Here is a 24,854-nt window from a genome sequence, read left to right on the forward strand (position 1 = left end):
TATTGTGACGGTGTAGGTAGACTATATTACATGGATTTATTGTGAGGGTGTAGGTAGACTATATTACATGGATTTATTGTGATGGTGTAGGTAGACTATATTACATGGATTTATTGTGATGGTGTAGGTAGACTATATTACATGGATTTATTGTGATGGTGTAGGTAGAATATATTACATGGATTTATTGTGATGGTGTAGACTATATTACATGGATTTATTGTGATGGTGTAGGTAGACTATATTACATGGATTTATTGTGACGGTGTAGGTAGACTATATTACATGGATTTATTGTGATGGTGTAGGTAGACTATATTACATGGATTTATTGTGATGGTGTAGACTATATTACATGGATTTATTGTGATGGTGTAGGTAGACTATATTACATGGATTTATTGTGACGGTGTAGGTAGACTATATTACATGGATTTATTGTGATGGTGTAGGTAGACTATATTACATGGATTTATTGTGATGGTGTAGGGAGACTATATTACATGGATTTATTGTGATGGTGTAGGTAGACTATATTACATGGATTTATTGTGATGGTGTAGGTAGACTATATTACATGGATTTATTGTAATGGTGTAGGTAGACTATATTACATGGATTTATTGTGATGGTGTAGGTAGACTATATTACATGGATTTATTGTGATGGTGTAGGGAGACTATATTACATGGATTTATTGTGATGGTGTAGGTAGACTATATTACATGGATTTATTGTGATGGTGTAGGTAGACTATATTACATGGATTTATTGTGATGGTGTAGGTAGACTATATTACATGGATTTATTGTGATGGTGTAGGGAGACTATATTACATGGATTTATTGTGATGGTGTAGGTAGACTATATTACATGGATTTATTGTGATGGTGTAGGTAGACTATATTACATGGATTTATTGTGAGGGTGTAGGTAGACTATATTACATGGATTTATTGTGATGGTGTAGGTAGACTATATTACATGGATTTATTGTGGTGGTGTAGGTAGACTATATTACATGGATTTATTGTGATGGTGTAGGTAGACTATATTACATGGATTTATTGTGATGGTGTAGACTATATTACATGGATTTATTGTGATGGTGTAGGTAGACTATATTACATGGATTTATTGTGATGGTGTAGGTAGACTATATTACATGGATTTATTGTGATGGTGTAGGTAGACTATATTACATGGATTTATTGTGATGGTGTAGGTAGACTATATTACATGGATTTATTGTGATGGTGTAGGTAGACTATATTACATGGATTTATTGTGATGGTGTAGACTATATTACATGGATTTATTGTGATGGTGTAGGTAGACTATATTACATGGATTTATTGTGATGGTGTAGGTAGACTATATTACATGGATTTATTGTGATGGTGTAGGTAGACTATATTACATGGATTTATTGTGATGGTGTAGGTAGACTATATTACATGGATTTATTGTGATGGTGTAGACTATATAACATGGATTTATTTTGATGGTGTAGGTAGACTATAATACATGGGTTTATTGTGATGGTGTAGGTAGACTATAATACATGGATTTATTGTGATGGTGTAGGTAGACTATATTACATGGATTTATTGTGGTGGTGTAGGTAGACTATATTACATGGATTTATTGTGATGGTGTAGGTAGACTATATTACATGGATTTATTGTGATGGTGTAGACTATATTACATGGATTTATTGTGATGGTGTAGGTAGACTATATTACATGGATTTATTGTGATGGTGTAGGTAGACTATATTACATGGATTTATTGTGATGGTGTAGGTAGACTATATTACATGGATTTATTGTGATGGTGTAGGTAGACTATATTACATGGATTTATTGTGATGGTGTAGGTAGACTATATTACATGGATTTATTGTGATGGTGTAGACTATATTACATGGATTTATTGTGATGGTGTAGGTAGACTATATTACATGGATTTATTGTGATGGTGTAGGTAGACTATATTACATGGATTTATTGTGATGGTGTAGGTAGACTATATTACATGGATTTATTGTGATGGTGTAGGTAGACTATATTACATGGATTTATTGTGATGGTGTAGACTATATAACATGGATTTATTTTGATGGTGTAGGTAGACTATAATACATGGGTTTATTGTGATGGTGTAGGTAGACTATAATACATGGGTTTATTGTGATGGTGTAGGTAGACTATAATACATGGGTTTATTGTGATGGTGTAGGTAGACTATATTACATGGATTTATTGTGACGGTGTAGACTATATTACATGGATTTATTGTGATGGTGTAGGTAGACTATAATACATGGGTTTATTGTGATGGTGTAGGTAGACTATAATACATGGGTTTATTGTGATGGTGTAGGTAGACTATATTACATGGATTTATTGTGACGGTGTAGACTATATTACATGGATTTATTGTGATGGTGTAGGTAGACTATAATACATGGGTTTATTGTGATGGTGTAGGTAGACTATAATACATGGGTTTATTGTGATGGTGTAGGTAGACTATATTACATGGATTTATTGTGACGGTGTAGACTATATTACATGGATTTATTGTGATGGTGTAGGTAGACTATATTACATGGATTTATTGTGATGGTGTAGGGAGACTATATTACATGGATTTATTGTGATGGTGTAGGTAGACTATATTACATGGATTTATTGTGATGGTGTAGGTAGACTATATTACATGGATGTATTGTGATGGTGTAGACTATATTACATGGATTTATTGTGATGGTGTAGACTATATTACATGGATTTATTGTGATGGTGTAGACTATATTACATGGATTTATTGTGATGGTGTAGGTAGACTATATTACATGGATTTATTGTGATGGTGTAGGTAGACTATATTACATGGATTTATTGTGATGGTGTAGGTAGACTATATTACATGGATGTATTGTGATGGTGTAGACTATATTACATGGATTTATTGTGATGGTGTAGACTATATTACATGGATTTATTGTGATGGTGTAGGTAGACTATATTACATGGATTTATTGTGATGGTGTAGACTATATTACATGGATTTATTGTGATGGTGTAGGTAGACTATATTACATGGATTTATTGTGATGGTGTAGGGAGACTATATTACATGGATTTATTGTGATGGTGTAGACTATATTACATGGATTTATTGTGATGGTGTAGGTAGACTATATTACATGGATTTATTGTGATGGTGTAGACTATATTACATGGATTTATTGTGATGGTGTAGACTATATTACATGGATTTATTGTGATGGTGTAGACTATATTACATGGATTTATTGTGATGGTGTAGGTAGACTATATTACATGGATTTATTGTGATGGTGTAGACTATATTACATGGATTTATTGTGATGGTGTAGACTATATTACATGGATTTATTGTGATGGTGTAGACTATATTACATGGATTTATTGTGATGGTGTAGACTATATTACATGGATTTATTGTGATGGTGTAGGTAGACTATATTACATGGATTTATTGTGATGGTGTAGACTATATTACATGGATTTATTGTGATGGTGTAGACTATATTACATGGATTTATTGTGATGGTGTAGACTATATTACATGGATTTATTGTGATGGTGTAGACTATATTACATGGATTTATTGTGATGGTGTAGGTAGACTATATTACATGGATTTATTGTGATGGTGTAGACTATATTACATGGATTTATTGTGATGGTGTAGGCTATATTACATGGATTTATTGTGATGGTGTAGACTATATTACATGGATTTATTGTGAAGGTGTAGACTATATTACATGGATTTATTGTGATGGTGTAGGTAGACTATATTACATGGATTTATTGTGAAGGTGTAGACATTACTTATTAGCCTGTTTCAACTGTAGATGTTAAGTTCTGTGGTTGGGTGGTTTGGAGGCAACGAGTGGAAGACCCGGAGATGCTAAATCATCTTTGTGTTAATGAACAGTCAATTGTCCTGAAACCAACAGTAATTTGCATGACAATCATTGTCTGACAACATTTCAGACCTCCACAGCGTGGGCGCACACACACACACACACACACACACACAAACACACACACACACACACACACACACACACCGAGCCATCACTTCAGCCCAGGATCAGACAAGGCCTCAGCTGAAGGGACAGAACCTCCATCCATACAAAGGGCTTTATCAGGGATGGAACACACACCTCTGTCTATTCAGGTCCATGTTCACGTTCTGTTAATGAGGAAGAACAGATGAGACAGAGAGCAAACGAGGAGGGAACGGCTAACAAACCTGCGATTGTTCATTCACCTCCTCTCCTCCTCCTCTCTTCCTCCTCTCCTCCTCTCTCCCTCTCCTATCTTCTCCCTCTCTCCTCTCCTCCCCCCCTCTCTCCTGTTTTCCCCTTTCTCTCCTCTCCTCCCCTTCTCTCTCCTCTCTTTCTCTCCCTCTCCTCTCCTCCCCTTTCTCTCCTATCCTCCCCCTCTCTCTCTCTCCCTCTCCTCAGCCTCTCCTATCGAACCGGACAGGACACGGCCAACTGTGACACGTGTCGGAACAGCGCATGCATAATTTACAGGTAAGTGGTGTTGCGTGTGTGTGTGGTGTGGTGTGGTGTTGCGTGTGTGTGTAATGTGTGTGTGTGGTGTGGTGTGTGTGTGTGTGTTAAAGGCCCAATGCAGACATAAACATTATTGTTCTGTGTTTTATAGATATTTCAACACTTTGTGGTTGGACTATTCCTGAGAACATGTGTAAATGATGATAACTTCCTCATACTGTAAAAGCTGTTTGAAAAGACCACCTGAAATGTCAGTCTGTTTTGGTGGGAAGGAGTTTTGGCCTGCCTGGTAACATTAGTTCATAGACCAATAAGAAAGAGTTCCAAAAACCTCTCTGCCAATAACAGCTAGTTTTCCGTTGTCTCCTCCCCACTCAGACCACACCCAGACAGTTCCAGATAAATTCTTGCTTGAGAAATGTCTCTTTGCTAACAAGCTCTTTGTGTTTATTTGTGACCATTTTAATGGAAAACAATCCCAGTAAGCTACTTCATTGTTGCCCAGAAATGATTTGATATTGAGATAAAACCAGCTGGACCTTTAAAGATCACTGGCAAGTATGTTGGTAGTCTGTTATTTACCCAGCATCCCCAGGGGTCTACAGGTCTGTTGGTAGTCTGATGTTTACCCAGCATCCCCGGGGGTCTACAGGTCTGTTGGTAGTCTGTTGTTTACCCAGCATCCCGGGGGTCTACAGGTCTGTTGGTAGTCTGTTGTTTACCCAGCATCCCCGGGGGTCTGTTGTTTACCCAGCATCCCCGGGGGTCTACAGGTCTGTTGGTAGTCTGTTGTTTACCCAGCATCCCCGGGGGTCTACAGGTCTGTTGGTAGTCTGTTGTTTACCCAGCATCCCCGGGGGTCTGTTGGTAGTCTGTTGTTTACCCAGCATCCCCAGGGGTCTACAGGTCTGTTGGTAGTCTGATGTTTACCCAGTATCCCCGGGGGTCTACAGGTCTGTTGGTAGTCTGTTATTTACCCAGCATCCCCAAGGGTCTACAGGTCTGTTGGTAGTCTGTTGTTTACCCAGCATCCCCGGGGGTCTGTTGGTAGTCTGTTGTTTACCCAGCATCCCCGGGGGTCTACAGGTCTGTTGGTAGTCTGTTGTTTACCCAGAATCCCCGGGGGTCTGTTGGTAGTCTGTTGTTTACCCAGCATCCCCAGGGGTCTACAGGACAGGCACTGAACGACTCATGAGGAGACAGGGAAGGGTGACTGTCCCAACACAGACTTGATGACTGTCCCCACACAGACTTGATGACTGTCCCCACACAGACTTGGTGACTGTCCCCACACAGACTTGGTGACTGTCCCCACACAGACTTGGTGACTGTCCCCACACAGACCGGTGACTGTCCCCACACAGACCGGTGACTGTCCCCACACAGACTTGGTGACTGTCCCCACACAGACCGGTGACTGTCCCCACACAGACCAGTGACTGTCCCCTTTAAATCAGACTAGACCGTCTCAAGTAGGCTTTAAATCAGACTACACCATCTCAAGTAGACTTTAAATCAGACTACACCATCTCAAGTAGGCTTTAAATCAGACTACACCATTTCAAGTAGGCTTTAAAATCAGACTACACCATCTGAAGTATCCTTAAATCAGACTACACCGTCTGAAGTAGCCTTTAAATCAGACTACACCGTCTCCATCTAGTGGATCAGACTACACCCTCTCCATCTAGTGGATCAGACTGGTCAGATATAAAGAGGTCTTTACAGGAAGGACTACATTCTATTCAGTTTGATGTGTGGCTGAGAAAGGTATTGTAGTCAACTGTAATGTGGACTGTTTAACCGTAAGACCAGACTAAATGACAGGACTGGAGGGTGACATCAGTGGTTTCAACAGAGACTCTACATCCTGATTATAACGTGATAGGAGAACAGAGGAAACTGCCCAGTCATGGTTTTATCAAGAGAGGGGGTGGGGGGTGGGGGGCAGCAGTGAGGACAGTCCTAAATATAGCTTTGGGACAATACAGAGAGGAGAGTAGAGCAGAGGGTTGGGTCAAGGAGAGAGCAAGGACAAGGGCTGGGGTGAGAGGAGAAGCCTGGGGACAGGGCTGTGATTTAGGCACGAGATTAGTCATAAATTAGTCGGCCCCTTCTGCTGAAGCCATGTGACCTCCTGCCAGCCCCTGGGAGAGAGAGAGAGACTTGGTAGGTTAGCTAGGCTGAATCTAGGTTAGCTAGCCTAGTGTCTACTGTAGAGACCACAACACACAGTATAGTATCATACCAGCTCCTCTAGTCAAGTGTCTACTGTAGAGACCACAACACACAGTATAGTATCATACCAGCTCTAGTCTAGTCTACTGTAGAGACCACAACACACAGTATAGTATCATACCAGCTCTAGTCTAGTCTACTGTAGAGACCCCAACACACAGTATAGTATCATACCAGCTCTAGTCTAGTGTCTACTGTAGAGACCACAACACACAGTATAGTATCATACCAGCTCCTCTAGCCTAGTGTCTACTGTAGAGACGACAACACACAGTATAGTATCATACCAGCTCCTCTAGCCTAGTGTCTACTGTAGAGACCACAACACACAGTATAGTATCATACCAGCTCCTCTAGCCTAGTGTCTACTGTAGAGAAGACAACATACAGTATAGTATCATACCATCTCCTCTAGTCTAGTGTAGAGACCCCAACACACAGTATAGTATCATACCAGCTCTTCTAGCCTAGTGTCTACTGTAGAGACGACAACACACAGTATAGTATCATACCAGCTCCTCTAGTCTACTGTAGAGACCACAACACACAGTATAGCGTCATACCAGCTCCTCTAGTCTAGTGTCGACTGTAGAGACCACAACACACAGTATAGTATCATACCAGCTCCTCTAGTCTAGTGTCTACTGTAGAGACCACAACACACAGTTTAGTATCATACCAGCTCCTCTAGTCTAGTGTCTACTGTAGAGACCACAACACACAGTATAGTATCATACCAGCTCTAGTCTAGTGTCTACTGTAGAGACCACAACACACAGTATAGTATCATACCAGCTCCTCTAGCCTAGTGTCTACTGTAGAGACGACAACACACAGTATAGTATCATACCAGCTCCTCTAGCCTAGTGTCTACTGTAGAGACCACAACACACAGTATAGTATCATACCAGCTCTAGTCTAGTCTACTGTAGAGACCCCAACACACAGTATAGTATCATACCAGCTCTAGTCTAGTCTACTGTAGAGACCCCAACACACAGTATAGTATCATACCAGCTCCTCTAGTCTAGTGTCTACTGTAGAGACCACAACACACAGTATAGTATCATACCAGCTCCTCTAGTCTAGTGTCTACTGTAGAGACCACAACACACAGTATAGTATCATACCAGCTCCTCTAGTCTAGTGTCTACTGTAGAGACCACAACACACAGTATAGTGTCATACCAGCTCCTCTAGTCTAGTGTCTACTGTAGAGACCACAACACACAGTATAGTGTCATACCAGCTCCTCTAGTCTAGTGTCTACTGTAGAGACCACAACACACAGTATAGTATCATACCAGCCCCTCTAGTCTAGTGTCTACTGTAGAGACGACAACACACAGTATAGTATCATACCAGCTCCTCTAGTCTAGTGTAGAGACCCCAACACACAGTATAGTATCATACCAGCTCTAGTCTAGTCTACTGTAAAGACCACAACACACAGTTTAGTATCATACCAGCTCCTCTAGTCTAGTGTCTACTGTAGAGACCACAACACACAGTATAGTATCATACCAGCTCCTCTAGCCTAGTGTCTACTGTAGAGACCACAACACACAGTATAGTATCATACCAGCTCCTCTAGTCTAGTGTCTACTGTAGAGACCACAACACACAGTATAGTGTCATACCAGCTCCTCTAGTCTAGTGTCTACTGTAGAGACCACAACACACAGTATAGTATCATACCAGCTCCTCTAGTCTAGTGTCTACTGTAGAGACCACAACACACAGTATAGTGTCATACCAGCTCCTCTAGTCTAGTGTCTACTGTAGAGACCACAACACACAGTATAGTATCATACCAGCTCTAGTCTAGTGTCTACTGTAGAGACCACAACACACAGTATAGTGTCATACCAGCTCCTCTAGTCTAGTGTCTACTGTAGAGACCACAACACACAGTATAGTATCATACCAGCTCCTCTAGCCTAGTGTCTACTGTAGAGACCACAACACACAGTATAGTATCATACCAGCTCCTCTAGTCTAGTGTCTACTGTAGAGACCACAACACACAGTATAGTGTCATACCAGCTCCTCTAGTCTAGTGTCTACTGTAGAGACCACAACACACAGTATAGTATCATACCAGCTCTAGTCTAGTCTACTGTAGAGACCCCAACACACAGTATAGTATCATACCAGCTCCTCTAGTCTAGTGTCTACTGTAGAGACCACAACACACAGTATAGTATCATACCAGCTCCTCTAGTCTAGTGTCTACTGTAGAGACCACAACACACAGTATAGTATCATACCAGCTCCTCTAGTCTAGTGTCTACTGTAGAGACCACAACACACAGTATAGTATCATACCAGCTCCTCTAGTCTAGTGTCTACTGTAGAGACCACAACACACAGTATAGTATCATACCAGCTCCTCTAGTCTAGTGTCTACTGTAGAGACCCCAACACACAGTATAGTATCATACCAGCTCCTCTAGTCTAGTGTCTACTGTAGAAACCACAACACACAGTATAGTATCATTCCAGCTCCTCTAGTCTAGTGTCTACTGTAGAGACCACAACACACAGTATAGTATCATTCCAGCTCCTCTAGTCTAGTGTCTACTGTAGAAACCACAACACACAGTATAGTATCATACCAGCTCCTCTAGTCTAGTGTCTACTGTAGAGACCACAACACACAGTATAGTATCATTCCAGCTCCTCTAGTCTAGTGTCTACTGTAGAGACCACAACACACAGTATAGTATCATACCAGCTCCTCTAGTCTAGTGTCTACTGTAGAGACCACAACACACAGTATAGTATCATTCCAGCTCTAGTCTAGTCTACTGTAGAGACCACAACACACAGTATAGTATCATACCAGCTCCTCTAGTCTAGTCTACTGTAGAGACCACAACACACAGTATAGTGTCATACCAGCTCCTCTAGTCTAGTCTACTGTAGAGACCACAACACACAGTATAGCGTCATACCAGCTCCTCTAGTCTAGTGTCTACTGTAGAGACCACAACACACAGTATAGTATCATACCAGCTCCTCTAGTCTAGTGTCTACTGTAGAGACCACAACACACAGTATAGTATCATACCAGCTCCTCTAGCCTAGTGTCTACTGTAGAGACCACAACACACAGTATAGCGTCATACCAGCTCCTCTAGTCTAGTGTCTACTGTAGAGACCACAACACACAGTACAGTATCATACCAGCTCCTCTAGTCTAGTGTCTACTGTAGAGACCACAACACACAGTATAGTATCATACCAGCTCCTCTAGTCTAGTGTCTACTGTAGACCACAACACACAGTATAGTATCATACCAGCTCCTCTAGTCTAGTGTCTACTGTAGAGACCACAACACACAGTATAGTATCATACCAGCCCCTCTAGTCTAGTGTCTACTGTAGAGACCACAACACACAGTTTAGTATCATACCAGCTCCTCTAGTCTAGTGTCTACTGTAGAGACCACAACACACAGTATAGTATCATTCCAGCTCCTCTAGTCTAGTGTCTACTGTAGAGACCACAACACACAGTATAGTATCATACCAGCTCCTCTAGCCTAGTGTCTACTGTAGAGACCACAACACACAGTATAGTGTCATACCAGCTCCTCTAGTCTAGTGTCTACTGTAGAGACCACAACACACAGTATAGTATCATACCAGCTCCTCTAGTCTAGTGTCTACTGTAGAGACCACAACACACAGTATAGTGTCATACCAGCTCCTCTAGTCTAGTGTCTACTGTAGAGACCACAACACACAGTATAGTGTCATACCAGCTCCTCTAGTCTAGTGTCTACTGTAGAGACCACAACACACAGTATAGTATCATACCAGCCCCTCTAGTCTAGTGTCTACTGTAGAGACCACAACACACAGTATAGTATCATACCAGCTCCTCTAGTCTAGTGTCTACTGTAGAGACCACAACACACAGTATAGTATCATACCAGCTCCTCTAGCCTAGTGTCTACTGTAGAGACGACAACACACAGTATAGTATCATACCAGCTCCTCTAGCCTAGTGTCTACTGTAGAGACCACAACACACAGTATAGTATCATACCAGCTCCTCTAGCCTAGTGTCTACTGTAGAGAAGACAACATACAGTATAGTATCATACCATCTCCTCTAGTCTAGTGTAGAGACCCCAACACACAGTATAGTATCATACCAGCTCTAGTCTAGTCTACTGTAAAGACCACAACACACAGTTTAGTATCATACCAGCTCCTCTAGTCTAGTGTCTACTGTAGAGACCACAACACACAGTATAGTATCATACCAGCTCCTCTAGCCTAGTGTCTACTGTAGAGACCACAACACACAGTATAGTATCATACCAGCTCCTCTAGTCTAGTGTCTACTGTAGAGACCACAACACACAGTATAGTGTCATACCAGCTCCTCTAGTCTAGTGTCTACTGTAGAGACCACAAAACACAGTATAGTATCATACCAGCTCCTCTAGTCTAGTGTCTACTGTAGAGACCACAACACACAGTATAGTGTCATACCAGCTCCTCTAGTCTAGTGTCTACTGTAGAGACCACAACACACAGTATAGTATCATACCAGCTCTAGTCTAGTGTCTACTGTAGAGACCACAACACACAGTATAGTGTCATACCAGCTCCTCTAGTCTAGTGTCTACTGTAGAGACCACAACACACAGTATAGTATCATACCAGCTCCTCTAGCCTAGTGTCTACTGTAGAGACCACAACACACAGTATAGTATCATACCAGCTCCTCTAGTCTAGTGTCTACTGTAGAGACCACAACACACAGTATAGTGTCATACCAGCTCCTCTAGTCTAGTGTCTACTGTAGAGACCACAACACACAGTATAGTATCATACCAGCTCTAGTCTAGTCTACTGTAGAGACCCCAACACACAGTATAGTATCATACCAGCTCCTCTAGTCTAGTGTCTACTGTAGAGACCACAACACACAGTATAGTATCATACCAGCTCCTCTAGTCTAGTGTCTACTGTAGAGACCACAACACACAGTATAGTATCATACCAGCTCCTCTAGTCTAGTGTCTACTGTAGAGACCACAACACACAGTATAGTATCATACCAGCTCCTCTAGTCTAGTGTCTACTGTAGAGACCACAACACACAGTATAGTATCATACCAGCTCCTCTAGTCTAGTGTCTACTGTAGAGACCCCAACACACAGTATAGTATCATACCAGCTCCTCTAGTCTAGTGTCTACTGTAGAAACCACAACACACAGTATAGTATCATTCCAGCTCCTCTAGTCTAGTGTCTACTGTAGAGACCACAACACACAGTATAGTATCATTCCAGCTCCTCTAGTCTAGTGTCTACTGTAGAAACCACAACACACAGTATAGTATCATACCAGCTCCTCTAGTCTAGTGTCTACTGTAGAGACCACAACACACAGTATAGTATCATACCAGCTCCTCTAGTCTAGTGTCTACTGTAGAGACCACAACACACAGTATAGTATCATACCAGCTCCTCTAGTCTAGTGTCTACTGTAGAGACCACAACACACAGTATAGTATCATTCCAGCTCTAGTCTAGTCTACTGTAGAGACCACAACACACAGTATAGTATCATACCAGCTCCTCTAGTCTAGTCTACTGTAGAGACCACAACACACAGTATAGCGTCATACCAGCTCCTCTAGTCTAGTGTCTACTGTAGAGACCACAACACACAGTATAGTATCATACCAGCTCCTCTAGTCTAGTGTCTACTGTAGAGACCACAACACACAGTATAGTATCATACCAGCTCCTCTAGCCTAGTGTCTACTGTAGAGACCACAACACACAGTATAGCGTCATACCAGCTCCTCTAGTCTAGTGTCTACTGTAGAGACCACAACACACAGTACAGTATCATACCAGCTCCTCTAGTCTAGTGTCTACTGTAGAGACCACAACACACAGTATAGTATCATACCAGCTCCTCTAGTCTAGTGTCTACTGTAGACCACAACACACAGTATAGTATCATACCAGCTCCTCTAGTCTAGTGTCTACTGTAGAGACCACAACACACAGTATAGTATCATACCAGCCCCTCTAGTCTAGTGTCTACTGTAGAGACCACAACACACAGTTTAGTATCATACCAGCTCCTCTAGTCTAGTGTCTACTGTAGAGACCACAACACACAGTATAGTATCATTCCAGCTCCTCTAGTCTAGTGTCTACTGTAGAGACCACAACACACAGTATAGTATCATACCAGCTCCTCTAGCCTAGTGTCTACTGTAGAGACCACAACACACAGTATAGTGTCATACCAGCTCCTCTAGTCTAGTGTCTACTGTAGAGACCACAACACACAGTATAGTATCATACCAGCTCCTCTAGTCTAGTGTCTACTGTAGAGACCACAACACACAGTATAGTATCATACCAGCTCTAGTCTAGTCTACTGTAGAGACCCCAACACACAGTATAGTATCATACCAGCTCCTCTAGTCTAGTGTCTACTGTAGAGACCACAACACACAGTATAGTATCATACCAGCTCCTCTAGTCTAGTGTCTACTGTAGAGACACAGGGCTCATCTGGAAAAGAGAAGGCATTGACCCCACTACACAGGGCTCATCTGGAAGAGAGAAAGCATTGACCCCACTACACAGGGCTCATCTGGAAGAGAGAAAGCATTGACCCCACTACACAGGGCTCATCTGGAAGAGAGAATGCATTGACCCCACTACACAGGGCTCATCTGGAAGAGAGAAAGCATTGACCCCACTACACAGGGCTCATCTGGAAGAGAGAAAACATTGACCCCACTACACAGGGCTCATCTGGAAGAGAGAAAACATTGACCCCACTACACAGGGCTCATCTGGAAGAGAGAATGCATTGACCCCCTGTCAAAATAAAGGTTACAAAATGAATCCCGATATAACGCACCAGTTTAGACTAGAACCATATCGGTCCCATAAAGTAGTGAACCTACTTTAGACCAGAACCATATTGGACCCATTTGGGCCAGTCATGGTTCACTATTTTAGACCAGAACCATATCGAACCAGTTTGGGCCAGTCATGGTTCACTATTTTAGACCAGAACCATATTGGGTCCCATTTGGACCAGTCATGGTGCATTCAGAGGATGGGAACATTGACAATGAAACCTAGCAGTCCCCATTGACACGGATAAGGGATTAAAACACAATCTAATTAAAATAGATCTCCATGAAAACCATGTCCCTGGGATATATAGGAGCTGTGGATGAGATGGAACAAACAGTACATCATGGAATATCAATATCCTTCCACCGTCTGTCTGGGTAATGTGAGTGTTTCTGTATGTCTGGGTAACGCCCACACCTCATCATAGTCACATTAGAATCGAATAGCCCCCGCGATATGCAACTTTTCAGGGAAGTCAGGAACCAATATGCACAGTCAGTTAGGAAAGCTAAGGCTAGCTTTTTCAAACAGAAATTTGCATCCTGTAGCACTAATTCCAAAATGTTTTGGGACACTGTAAAGTCCATGGAGAAGAGAAAGCATGTGTGTGTGTGTGTGTGTGTGTGTGTGTGTGTGTGTGTGTGTGTGTGTGTGTGTGTTTAAGCGGACAAGAAGGGCAGGCAGTATGGGAGGATGAATCCCTCATTCTTCTGTGTATGGCGTCATGTGGGAAAGCAGTGGACCATAGTGGAGGTGGGGTTATGAACAGAGAGCCCCATGGTGGAGGTGGGATTATGAACAGAGAGCCAGCCCCATGGTGGAGGTGGGGTTATGAACAGAGAGCCCCATGGTGGAGGTGGGGTTATGAACAGAGAGCCCCATGGTGGAGGTGGGGTTATGAACAGAGAGCCCCATGGTGGAGGTGGGGTTATGAACAGAGAGCCCCATGGTGGAGGTGGGGTTATGAACAGAGAGCCCCATGGTGGAGGTGGGGTTATGAACAGAGAGCCCCATGGTGGAGGTGGGGTTATGAACAGAGAGCCCCATGGTGGAGGTGGGGTTATGAACAGAGAGCCCCATGGTGGAGGTGGGGACACAATTGCATTTTATCGATGTCAGTTTGAATACACAGAGATACCGTGATGAGATCCTGAGGCCCATTGTCGTGCCTTTCATACACAATTCCTGGAAGCTGAAAACGTCCCAGTTCTTCCATGGCCTGCACACTCACCAGACCATGTCACCCCATTGAGCATGTTTGGGATGCTCTGGATCGACGTGTACGACAGCCTGCTCCTCCAGTTCCCGCCAATATCCAGCAACTTCGTGAAGCCTTTGAAGAGGAGTGGGACAACAGCATTCCACAGGCCACAATCAACAGCCTGATCAACTCTATGTGAAGGAGATGTGTCGCGCTGCATGAGGCAAACGATGGTCACACCAGATACTGACTGGTTCTCTGACCCACCCACCCCCCCATATTGTTTTTCGAAAGGTGTCTGTGACCAACTGTATTCCCAGTCATGTGAAATCCATAGATTAGGACCTGATTTACTGATTTAAATTCACTCATTTCCTGTACAGGAACTGGACAACTCTTTGAAATGATGGGACGTTGAGTCTATTGTTCAGTGTAGTTTCAGTGTTTATTACTTCCTGCCAGGAACACAAGGCCATACATCACGTTAATGAACTTCACCGCGGAGCCAACCCTTCTCTGTACCCTCACAAGAAATGGCACCATAGACCCTCGATGCAGTGCACTACTTTTTGACCAGGGCCCATAGAGGTGAAGTGCACTACTTTTTGACCAGGGCCCATAGAGGTGAAGTGTACTACTTTTAGACCAGGGCCCATAGAGGTGAAGTGCACTACTTTTGACCAGGGCCCATAGAGGTGAAGTGTACTACTTTAGACCAGGGCCCATAGAGGTGAAGTGCACTACTTTAGACCAGGGCCCATAGAGGTGAAGTGCACTACTTTTGACCAGGGCCCATAGAGGTGAAGTGCACTACTTTAGACCAGGGCCCATAGAGGTGAAGTGTACTACTTTAGACCAGGGCCCATAGAGGTGAAGTGCACTACTTTTGACCAGAGCCCATAGAGGTGAAGTGCACTGTGAAGGCTATCCTGGTGCCATTTGGGACACACAGAGAGACCACCATCATCAAATACACCAGGAACAAAAGCAATAATTTACTATCCCTGACTAGACAAAACATTAGGAACACCTGCTGTTTCCATGACCTAGACTGACCAGGTGAATCCAGGTGAAAGCTATGATCCCTTATTGATGTCACCTGTTAAATCCACTTCAATCAGTGTAGATGAAGGGGAGCGGACAGGTTAAAGAAGGATTTTTAAGCCTTGAGACAATTGAGACATGGATTGTGTATGTGTGCCATTCAGAGCGTGAATGAGCAAGACTAAATATTTAAGTGCCTTTGAACAGGGTATGGTAGTAGGTGCCAGGCGCACCGGTTTGAGTCAAGAACTGCAACGCTGCAGGGTTTTTCACACTCAACAGTTTCCCGTGTGTATCAAGAACGGTCCACCACCCAAAAGACATCCAGCCAACTTGAGGGAAAGTGTTGGAGTCAACATGGGTCAGCGTCCCTGTGGAACGCTTCAGACACCTTGCAGAGTCCATTCCCTGAGGGGAAAAGGGGGGTGCAACTCAATATTAGGAAGGCGTTCCTAATATTTTGTCCACTCAGTGTAAAGACACCATGTAACAGAACACACTGCATGTTGCTGTTGCAGTGAATGGCTTTTATGTGTCATCTAATGACATGCCTTTAGTTTCATCCATAGATCCAGATTCTGCCAGATCCCAGAGAGAGGGAGAGAGCGAGAGAGATAGAGGGAGAGAGCGAGATAGATAGAGGGAGAGAGCGAGAGAGAGCGAGGGAGAGAGCGAGAGAGAGCGAGAGAGATTGAGGGAACGCGAGAGCAATTGAGGGAGAGCGATTGAGGGAGCGCGAGAGCGATATAGGGAGCGCGAGAGAGATTGACGGAGAGCGAGAGAGATTGAGGGAGAGGCGAGAGAGATTGAGGGAGCGTGAGAGCGATTGAGGGAGAGAGAGCAATAGAGCGAGAGAGAGAGAGAGATTGAGGGAGAGAGTGAGAGCGAGAAAGCGAAAGAGGGAAAAAGAGAGCGATAGAGACTGAGGGAGAGGGATTGAGAGAGAGAGAGAATGTTAAAATGGCATACAAAGACCGAGGATGGCATGAAAGAGGATTTGAAGATCATTTCATGTATTTTAAGACCAGCCGTTTTAAACCAGTGTATCTTGGTCGTCCGGAAACCCTGTAATCTCATGTGTTTTCACTCTGCGTTGATATCAGCTCTGACGTGACGATCAGAGGAACACATGTTCTGGTTGGGAGAACAGACTAGTTACTACAGACTGAAGACCTGTTACTACACACTAAAGCCCCGTTACTTCAGACTGAAGACCCGTTACTACAGACTGAAGACCTGTTACTAAAGACTGAAGACCTGTTACTACAGACTGAAGACCTGTTACTACAGACTGAAGCCCCGTTACTTCAGACATAAGCCCCGTTACTTCAGACAGAGGCCCCGTTACTTCAGACAGAGGTCCCGTTACTTCAGACAGAAGCCCTGTTACTTCAGACAGAAGCCCTGTTACTTCAGACAGAAGCCCTGTTACTTCAGACAGAAGCCCTGTTACTTCAGACAGAAGCCCTGTTACTTCAGACATAAGCCCCGTTACTTCAGACAGAAGCCCCGTTACTTCAGACAGAGGCCCTGTTACTTCAGACAGAAGCCCCGTTACTTCAGACAGAAGCCCCGTTACTTCAGATAGAAGCCCCGTTACTTCAGACTGAAGACCCGTTACTTCAGACAGAGGCCCTGTTACTTCAGACAGAAGCCCTGTTACTTCAGACATAAGCCCCGTTACTTCAGACAGAAGCCCCGTTACTTCAGACAGAGGCCCTGTTACTTCAGACATAAGCCCCGTTACTTCAGACAGAAGCCCCGTTACTTCAGACTGAAGACCCGTTACTTCAGACAGAGGCCCTGTTACTTCAGACATAAGCCCTGTTACTTCAGACAGAAGCCCTGTTACTTCAGACAGAGGCCCCGTTACTTCAGACAGAGGCCCTGTTACTTCAGACAGAAGCCCCATTACTTCAGACAGAAGCCCTGTTACTTCAGACAGAAGCCCCGTTACTACAGACAGAAGCCCTGTTACTTCAGACAGAAGCCCTGTTACTTCAGACAGAAGCCCCGTTACTTCAGACAGAAGCCCCGTTACTTCAGACAGAAGCCCCGTTACTTCAGACAGAAGCCCTGTTACTTCAGACAGAAGCCCTGTCATTAATCAGAAGGTAAAAAATAAACAGTAATGTGTCATCATTTAACCTCTTTAGAGAGAGAGAGACAGAGAGAGATTCAGAGAGACAGAGAGACGGAGAGAGATTCAGAGAGAGAGAGAGATAGAGAAGTTGTAGTAGTTTAATGATGCTTTCCAGAGTACAGTAATAGATAGCAGCAGGAGTTTTGACTGTGGTGAGAGCCGGTTGCTATAGATACGGAAGTAATACTTGGGTGTAGGACCGATGGATGGAAGGAAGGGAGACAGGGAAGAGGGGGGACACGTAGCCAGGACAGAGAGCGAGCGAGGGAGGGAGGGAGGGAGGGAGGGAGGGAGGGAGGCTAACTGCGTGCCTGTGCTCCCTGGGCAGAATGGAGAGAACAGAGAGAGAGAATAATGAATCTTTCATTAAAGTCCTTCAGAATATTTTTCAAAGAGATGATTATCTTTTCACTGTGTCCCTTTGCTAATGAGTCTGAGCCTGAAATTGGTTTTACGGGGTGGAGAGACCGTATGTTTCCCAGCTCTCAATTCCCCTAAAAAGGATGATTCTCTTCACTTCTTTTGTGCGATTTTTTCATTCTGATGGACTGGCAAGGCTGATAATGATAACAGTGTGTGTGGGAGTGACAGTGTGCGTGTCTGTGTGCGTGTGTGTGTCAGGGAACAACAACTAAACACTGATACTGTAGCAGGAGAGAGAGAGAGCAGGGGGACTCGGGAGAGAGCTGGGGGGACTCGGGAGAGAGCTGGGGGGACTCGAGAGAGAGCTGGGGTCTGGAACTACAACGGAGACCATTATAATGGAACGGACCACATGCAGGACATGCATACAGGATCTATGTATTAAAGATGATGACAGGTTTAATACAGAGGCTGCAGTAATAGTCACCTCAAGGTGGTTGTGAGGTCACCTTTAACCTCTGACAGGAAGGTGTCACGGTCCTCAGCTGGGCTGTTGGGACACGGGGGAAAGTGAGGGAGAAAACATCTAAAAGATACTAAAAAGACAACCAGGAAAGTCCAAGTGATAGAAGTGAGAGATACAATACGTTGTCTGGAGGTGTTGGGATAAATCAGAATAGATCTCTGTTTCCCTGTGACAACGGCCATAAAGCAGTCTTCTACACGTTGAGAGATAGCTGATCACTATTGTCACGGGGCGGCAGGGTAGCCTAGTGGTTAGAGCGTTGGTCTAGTAACCGGTCTAGTAACCGAAACTCACAGGTCTGCAGTGTAACAGTAGTATAGTGCACTGTACAGTAACTCACAGGTCTGCAGTGCACTGTACAGTAACGCACAGGTCTGCAGTGCACTGTACAGTAACGCACAGGTCTGCAGTGCACTGTACGGTAACTCACAGGTCTACAGTGTAACAGTAGTGTAGAGCACTGTACAGTAACTCACAGGTATGCAGTGTAACAGTAGTGTAGATCACTGTACAGTAACTCACAGGTCTGCAGTGCACTGTACAGTAGCACACAGGTCTGCAGTGTAACAGTAGTGTAGTGCACTGTACAGTAACTCACAGGTCTGCAGTGTAACAGTGGTGTAGTGCACTGTACAGTAACTCACAGGTCTGCAGTGTAACAGTAGTGTAGTGCACTGTACAGTAACTCACAGGTCTGCAGTGTAACAGTAGTGTAGTGCACTGTACAGTAACTCACAGGTCTGCAGTGTACCAGTAGTGTAGTGCACTGTACAGTAACTCACAGGTCTGCAGTGTAACAGTCATGTAGTGCACTGTACATTAACTCACAGGTCTGCAGTGTAACAGTCATGTAGTGCACTGTACAGTAACTCACAGGTCTGCAGTGTACCAGTAGTGTAGTGCACTGTACAGTAACTCACAGGTCTGCAGTGTAACAGTCATGTAGTGCACTGTACATTAACTCACAGGTCTGCAGTGTAACAGTAGTGTAGTGCACTGTACAGTAACTCACAGGTCTGCAGTGTAACAAAAGTATAGTGCACTGTACAGTAACTCACAGGTCTGCAGTGTAACAGTCATGTAGTGCACTGTACATTAACTCACAGGTCTGCAGTGTAACAGTCATGTAGTGCACTGTACAGTAACTCACAGGTCTGCAGTGTACCAGTAGTGTAGTGCACTGTACAGTAACTCACAGGTCTGCAGTGTAACAGTCATGTAGTGCACTGTACATTAACTCACAGGTCTGCAGTGTAACAGTAGTGTAGTGCACTGTACAGTAACTCACAGGTCTGCAGTGTAACAAAAGTATAGTGCACTGTACAGTAACTCACAGGTCTGCAGTGCACTGTACAGTAACTCACAGGTCTGCAGTTTAACAGTAGTGTAGAGCACTGTACAGTAACTCACAGGTCTACAGTTTAACAGTAGTGCAGTGCACTGAGGCCAATAGAGTAATGAAGTGTCCTCATCCCTCATCATCTAGAATATCGGAGATGTTTTCCCTCTTCAGGCTTCAATCTCCCTCGGCCGCGCGCACATACATGCACACAGACAGAGACAGACAGACACAACTAGGGCTGTGTAAATTAGAGCATAATTACAAGGCTCTATACAGAATGATTAATTCACTAATAGCAGTGCTGCTCTCTGCACAACGCCTACTCCTTATAAAGGCCCGAGTCAACTAACGCCACAGAAGTGCTGAGGGTCCAATAACAGCCACGCTGCCAAACACCTCACTTGAGCGTCAGAAACACTCGTGTGTTCCGTTCTGTCCGTGCCAGATGCTAAACGCTGTATATTTCAGCCACTTAGGACATCAGGACGTTGCCTGAGGACAATTAGGGCACTTTTTTATTGAGATGTGGCCCTAATGCTAAAGTTTCATTGAGATGTGGCCCTAATGCTAAAGTTCTATTGAAATGTGGCCCTAATGCTAACGTTCTATTGAGATGTGGCCCTAATGCTAACGTTCTACTGAGATGTGGCCCTAATGCTAACGTTCTACTGAGATGTGGCCCTAATGCTAACGTTCTACTGCGATGTGGCCCTAATGCTAACGTTCTATTGAGATGTGGCCCTAATGCTAAAGTTCTATTGAAATGTGGCCCTAATGCTGACGTTCTATTGAGATGTGGCCCTAATGCTAACGTTCTACTGAGATGTGACCCTAATGCTAACATTCTATTGAGATGTGGCCCTAATGCTAACATTCTATTGAAATGTGGCCCTAATGCTAACGTTCTATTGAGATGTGGCCCTAATGCTAACGTTCTACTGAGATGTGGCCCTAATGCTAACGTTCTACTGAGATGTGGCCCTAATGCTAACGTTCTACTGAGATGTGGCCCTAATGCTAACGTTCTACTGCGATGTGGCCCTAATGCTAACGTTCTATTGAGATGTGGCCCTAATGCTAAAGTTTCATTGAGATGTGGCCCTAATGCTAAAGTTATATTGAAATGTGGCCCTAATGCTAACGTTCTATTGAGATGTGGCCCTAATGCTAACGTTCTACTGAGATGTGGCCCTAATGCTAACATTCTATTGAGATGTGGCCTTAATGCTAACATTCTATTGAAATGTGGCCCTAATGCTAACGTTCTATTGAGATGTGGCCCTAATGCTAATGTTCTACTGAGATGTGGCCCTAATGCTAACGTTCTACTGAGATGTGGCCCTAATGCTAACGTTCTACTGAGATGTGGCCCTAATGCTAACATTCTATTGAGATGTGGCCCTAATGCTAACGTTCTATTGAGATGTGGCCCTAATGCTAACGTTCTACTGAGATGTGGCCCTAATGCTAACGTTCTACTGAGATGTGGCCCTAATGCTAAAGTTCTATTGAGATGTGGCCCTAATGCTAACGTTCTACTGAGATGTGGCCCTAATGCTAACGTTCTACTGAGATGTGGCCCTAATGCTAACGTTCTACTGAGATGTGGCCCTAATGCTAACGTTCTACTGAGATGTGGCCCTAATGCTAACGTTCTATTGAGATGTGGCCCTAATGCTAACGTTCTACTGAGATGTGGCCCTAATGCTAACATTCTATTGAGATGTGGCAGGGACCTATGGGTTCTATTCCCTATGTAGTGCACTACTTTCACCAGGGCCCGTAGGGTGGAACAGGATCCCATTTGTGACACATCTCATCAGTAATTGGCTAGAGGGAGATTCCACTACCGTGACTCCTGTTCTAAACCAGATAAATCCAGACCCCCTCCCCCGACATGACTCTTTCACTAGTGTTTTTTAAACAGCCCCTCTCAGAGAGAATACATTATGAGAAAACATGAGTCAGTGTGCTGAGTGAGCAGGTCGCTGCAGCGTTTCCATCTGAAGTGAATGTGTGGATGCTGCTCACGTTCCAGTATGCAGGCTGAAGTCTCTACTGTAGTTTGGTTGAAGTGACTTTCTAGTGGTTTTGATGCATTGCTGAAATGGAAGTATCCAAACCTACTGTTATGGTGGTGTGTAGATCAGAATATATTTATGGCTGTTTCTCTCTGTGTTGGTGTGTAGATCAGAATATATTTATGACTGTTTCTCTCTGTGTTGCAGTGGAGATCAGAATATATTTATGGCTGTTTCTCTCTGTGTTACAGTGTACATCAGAATATATTTATGGCTGTTTCTCTCTCTGTTGCAGTGTACATCAGAATATATTTATGGCTGTTTCTCTCTCTGTTGCAGTGTACATCAGAATATATTTATGGCTGTTTCTCTCTGTGTTACAGTGTACATCAGAATATATTTATGGCTGTTTCTCTCTGTGTTACAGTGTACATCAGAATATATTTATGGCTGTTTCTCTCTCTGTTGCAGTGTACATCAGAATATATTTATGACTGTTTCTCTCTGTGTTACAGTGGAGATCAGAATATATTTATGGCTGTTTCTCTCTCTGTTGGTGTGTAGATCAGAATATATTTATGGCTGTTTCTCTCTGTGTTGCAGTGTAGATCAGAATATATTTATGGCTGTTTCTCTCTCTGTTGGTGTGTAGATCAGAATATATTTATGGCTGTTTCTCTCTCTGTTGGTGTGTAGATCAGAATATATTTATGGCTGTTTCTCTCTCTGTTGGTGTGTAGATCAGAATATATTTATGGCTGTTTCTCTCTGTGTTACAGTGGAGATCAGAATATATTTATGGCTGTTTCTCTCTCTGTTGGTGTGTAGATCAGAATATATTTATGGCTGTTTCTCTCTCTGTTGGTGTGTAGATCAGAATATATTTATGGCTGTTTCTCTCTCGGTTGGTGTGTAGATCAGAATATATTTATGGCTGTTTCTCTCTCTGTTGGTGTGTAGATCAGAATATATTTATGGCTGTTTCTCTCTCTGTTGGTGTGTAGATCAGAATATATTTATGGCTGTTTCTCTCTCTGTTGGTGTGTAGATCAGAATATATTTATGGCTGTTTCTCTCTGTGTTGGAGTGGAGATCAGAATATATTTATGGCTGTTTCTCTCTGTGTTACAGTGTAGATCAGAATATATTTATGGCTGTTTCTCTCTGTGTTACAGTGTAGATCAGAATATATTTATGGCTGTTTCTCTCTCTGTTGGTGTGTAGATCAGAATATATTTATGGCTGTTTCTCTCTCTGTTGGTGTGTAGATCAGAATATATTTATGGCTGTTTCTCTCTCTGTTGGAGTGTAGATCAGAATATATTTATGGCTGTTTCTCTCTCTGTTGGTGTGTAGATCAGAATATATTTATGGCTGTTTCTCTCTCTGTTGGTGTGTAGATCAGAATATATTTATGGCTGTTTCTCTCTGTGTTACAGTGGAGATCAGAATATATTTATGGCTGTTTCTCTCTGTGTTACAGTGTAGATCAGAATATATTTATGGCTGTTTCTCTCTCTGTTGGTGTGTAGATCAGAATATATTTATGGCTGTTTCTCTCTCTGTTGGTGTGTAGATCAGAATATATTTATGGCTGTTTCTCTCTGTGTTGGAGTGGAGATCAGAATATATTTATGGCTGTTTCTCTCTGTGTTACAGTGTAGATCAGAATATATTCATGGCTGTTTCTCTCTGTGTTACAGTGTAGATCAGAATATATTTATGGCTGTTTCTCTCTGTGTTGCAGTGGAGATCAGAATATATTTATGGCTGTTTCTCTCTGTGTTACAGTGTAGATCTGACTGTTTCTCTCTCTGTATTGCAGTGTAGATCAGAATATATTTATGGCTGTTTCTCTCTGTGTTACAGTGGAGATCTGACTGTTTCTCTCTCTGTTTCGCAGTGTAGATCAGAATATATTTATGGCTGTTTCTCTCTGTGTTACAGTGTAGATCTGACTGTTTCTCTCTCTGTATCACAGTGTAGATCAGAATATATTTATGGCTGTTTTTCTCTGTGTTACAGTGTAGATCTGACTGTTTCTCTCTCTGTATTGCAGTGTAGATCCGACTGTTTCTCTCTCTGTGTTACAGTGTAGATCTGACTGTTTCTCTCTCTGTATTGCAGTGTAGATATGACTGTTTCTCTCTCTGTATTGCAGTGTAGATCTGACTGTTTCTCTCTCTGTATTGCAGTGTAGATCTGGCTGTTTCTCTCTCTGTATTGCAGTGTAGATCTGACTGTTTCTCTCTCTGTATTGCAGTGTAGATCTGACTGTTTCTCTATATGTATTGCAGTGTAGATCTGACTGTTTATCTCTCTGTATTGCAGTGTAGATCTGAATGTTTCTCTCTCTGTGTTACAGTGTAGATCTGACTGTTTCTCTCTCTGTATTGCAGTGTAGATCTGACTGTTTCTCTCTCTGTATTGCAGTGTAGATCTGACTGTTTCTATCTCTGTATTGCAGTGTAGATCT

The 24,854-nt window shown here is 43.1% G+C and overlaps 3 protein-coding genes across 6 annotated transcripts in view; 1 reads left to right on the forward strand and 2 right to left on the reverse strand.

Annotated features, from left to right (window-relative positions):
* The window catches only part of LOC110513667 (dedicator of cytokinesis protein 1), a 636,864-nt gene that overhangs the window by 331,027 nt on the left and 280,983 nt on the right, over nt 1-24,854 (reverse strand). The window lies entirely within an intron of this gene.
* Nucleotides 1-24,854, forward strand: part of LOC110501964 (inhibitory synaptic factor 2A-like) — an 83,286-nt gene that overhangs the window by 52,488 nt on the left and 5,944 nt on the right. The window contains exon 5 of the mRNA XM_090228881.1: nt 4,529-4,600. Coding sequence (XP_090085007.1) covers nt 4,529-4,600 — 72 coding nt within the window. The remainder of the gene's footprint in view (nt 1-4,528; nt 4,601-24,854) is intronic.
* LOC149970056 (uncharacterized) lies at nt 12,803-18,403 on the reverse strand. Its single transcript, XM_090228878.1, has one exon. It carries the CDS (start codon nt 18,085-18,087, stop codon nt 17,170-17,172), a length of 918 nt encoding a protein of 305 aa, XP_090085004.1. The 5' UTR covers nt 18,088-18,403; the 3' UTR covers nt 12,803-17,169.

This window comes from Oncorhynchus mykiss, unplaced genomic scaffold (genome assembly GCF_057628025.1).
Source record: "Oncorhynchus mykiss isolate SJ-2025 unplaced genomic scaffold, ASM5762802v1 scaffold103, whole genome shotgun sequence".
Lineage (NCBI taxonomy): Eukaryota > Metazoa > Chordata > Actinopteri > Salmoniformes > Salmonidae > Oncorhynchus > Oncorhynchus mykiss.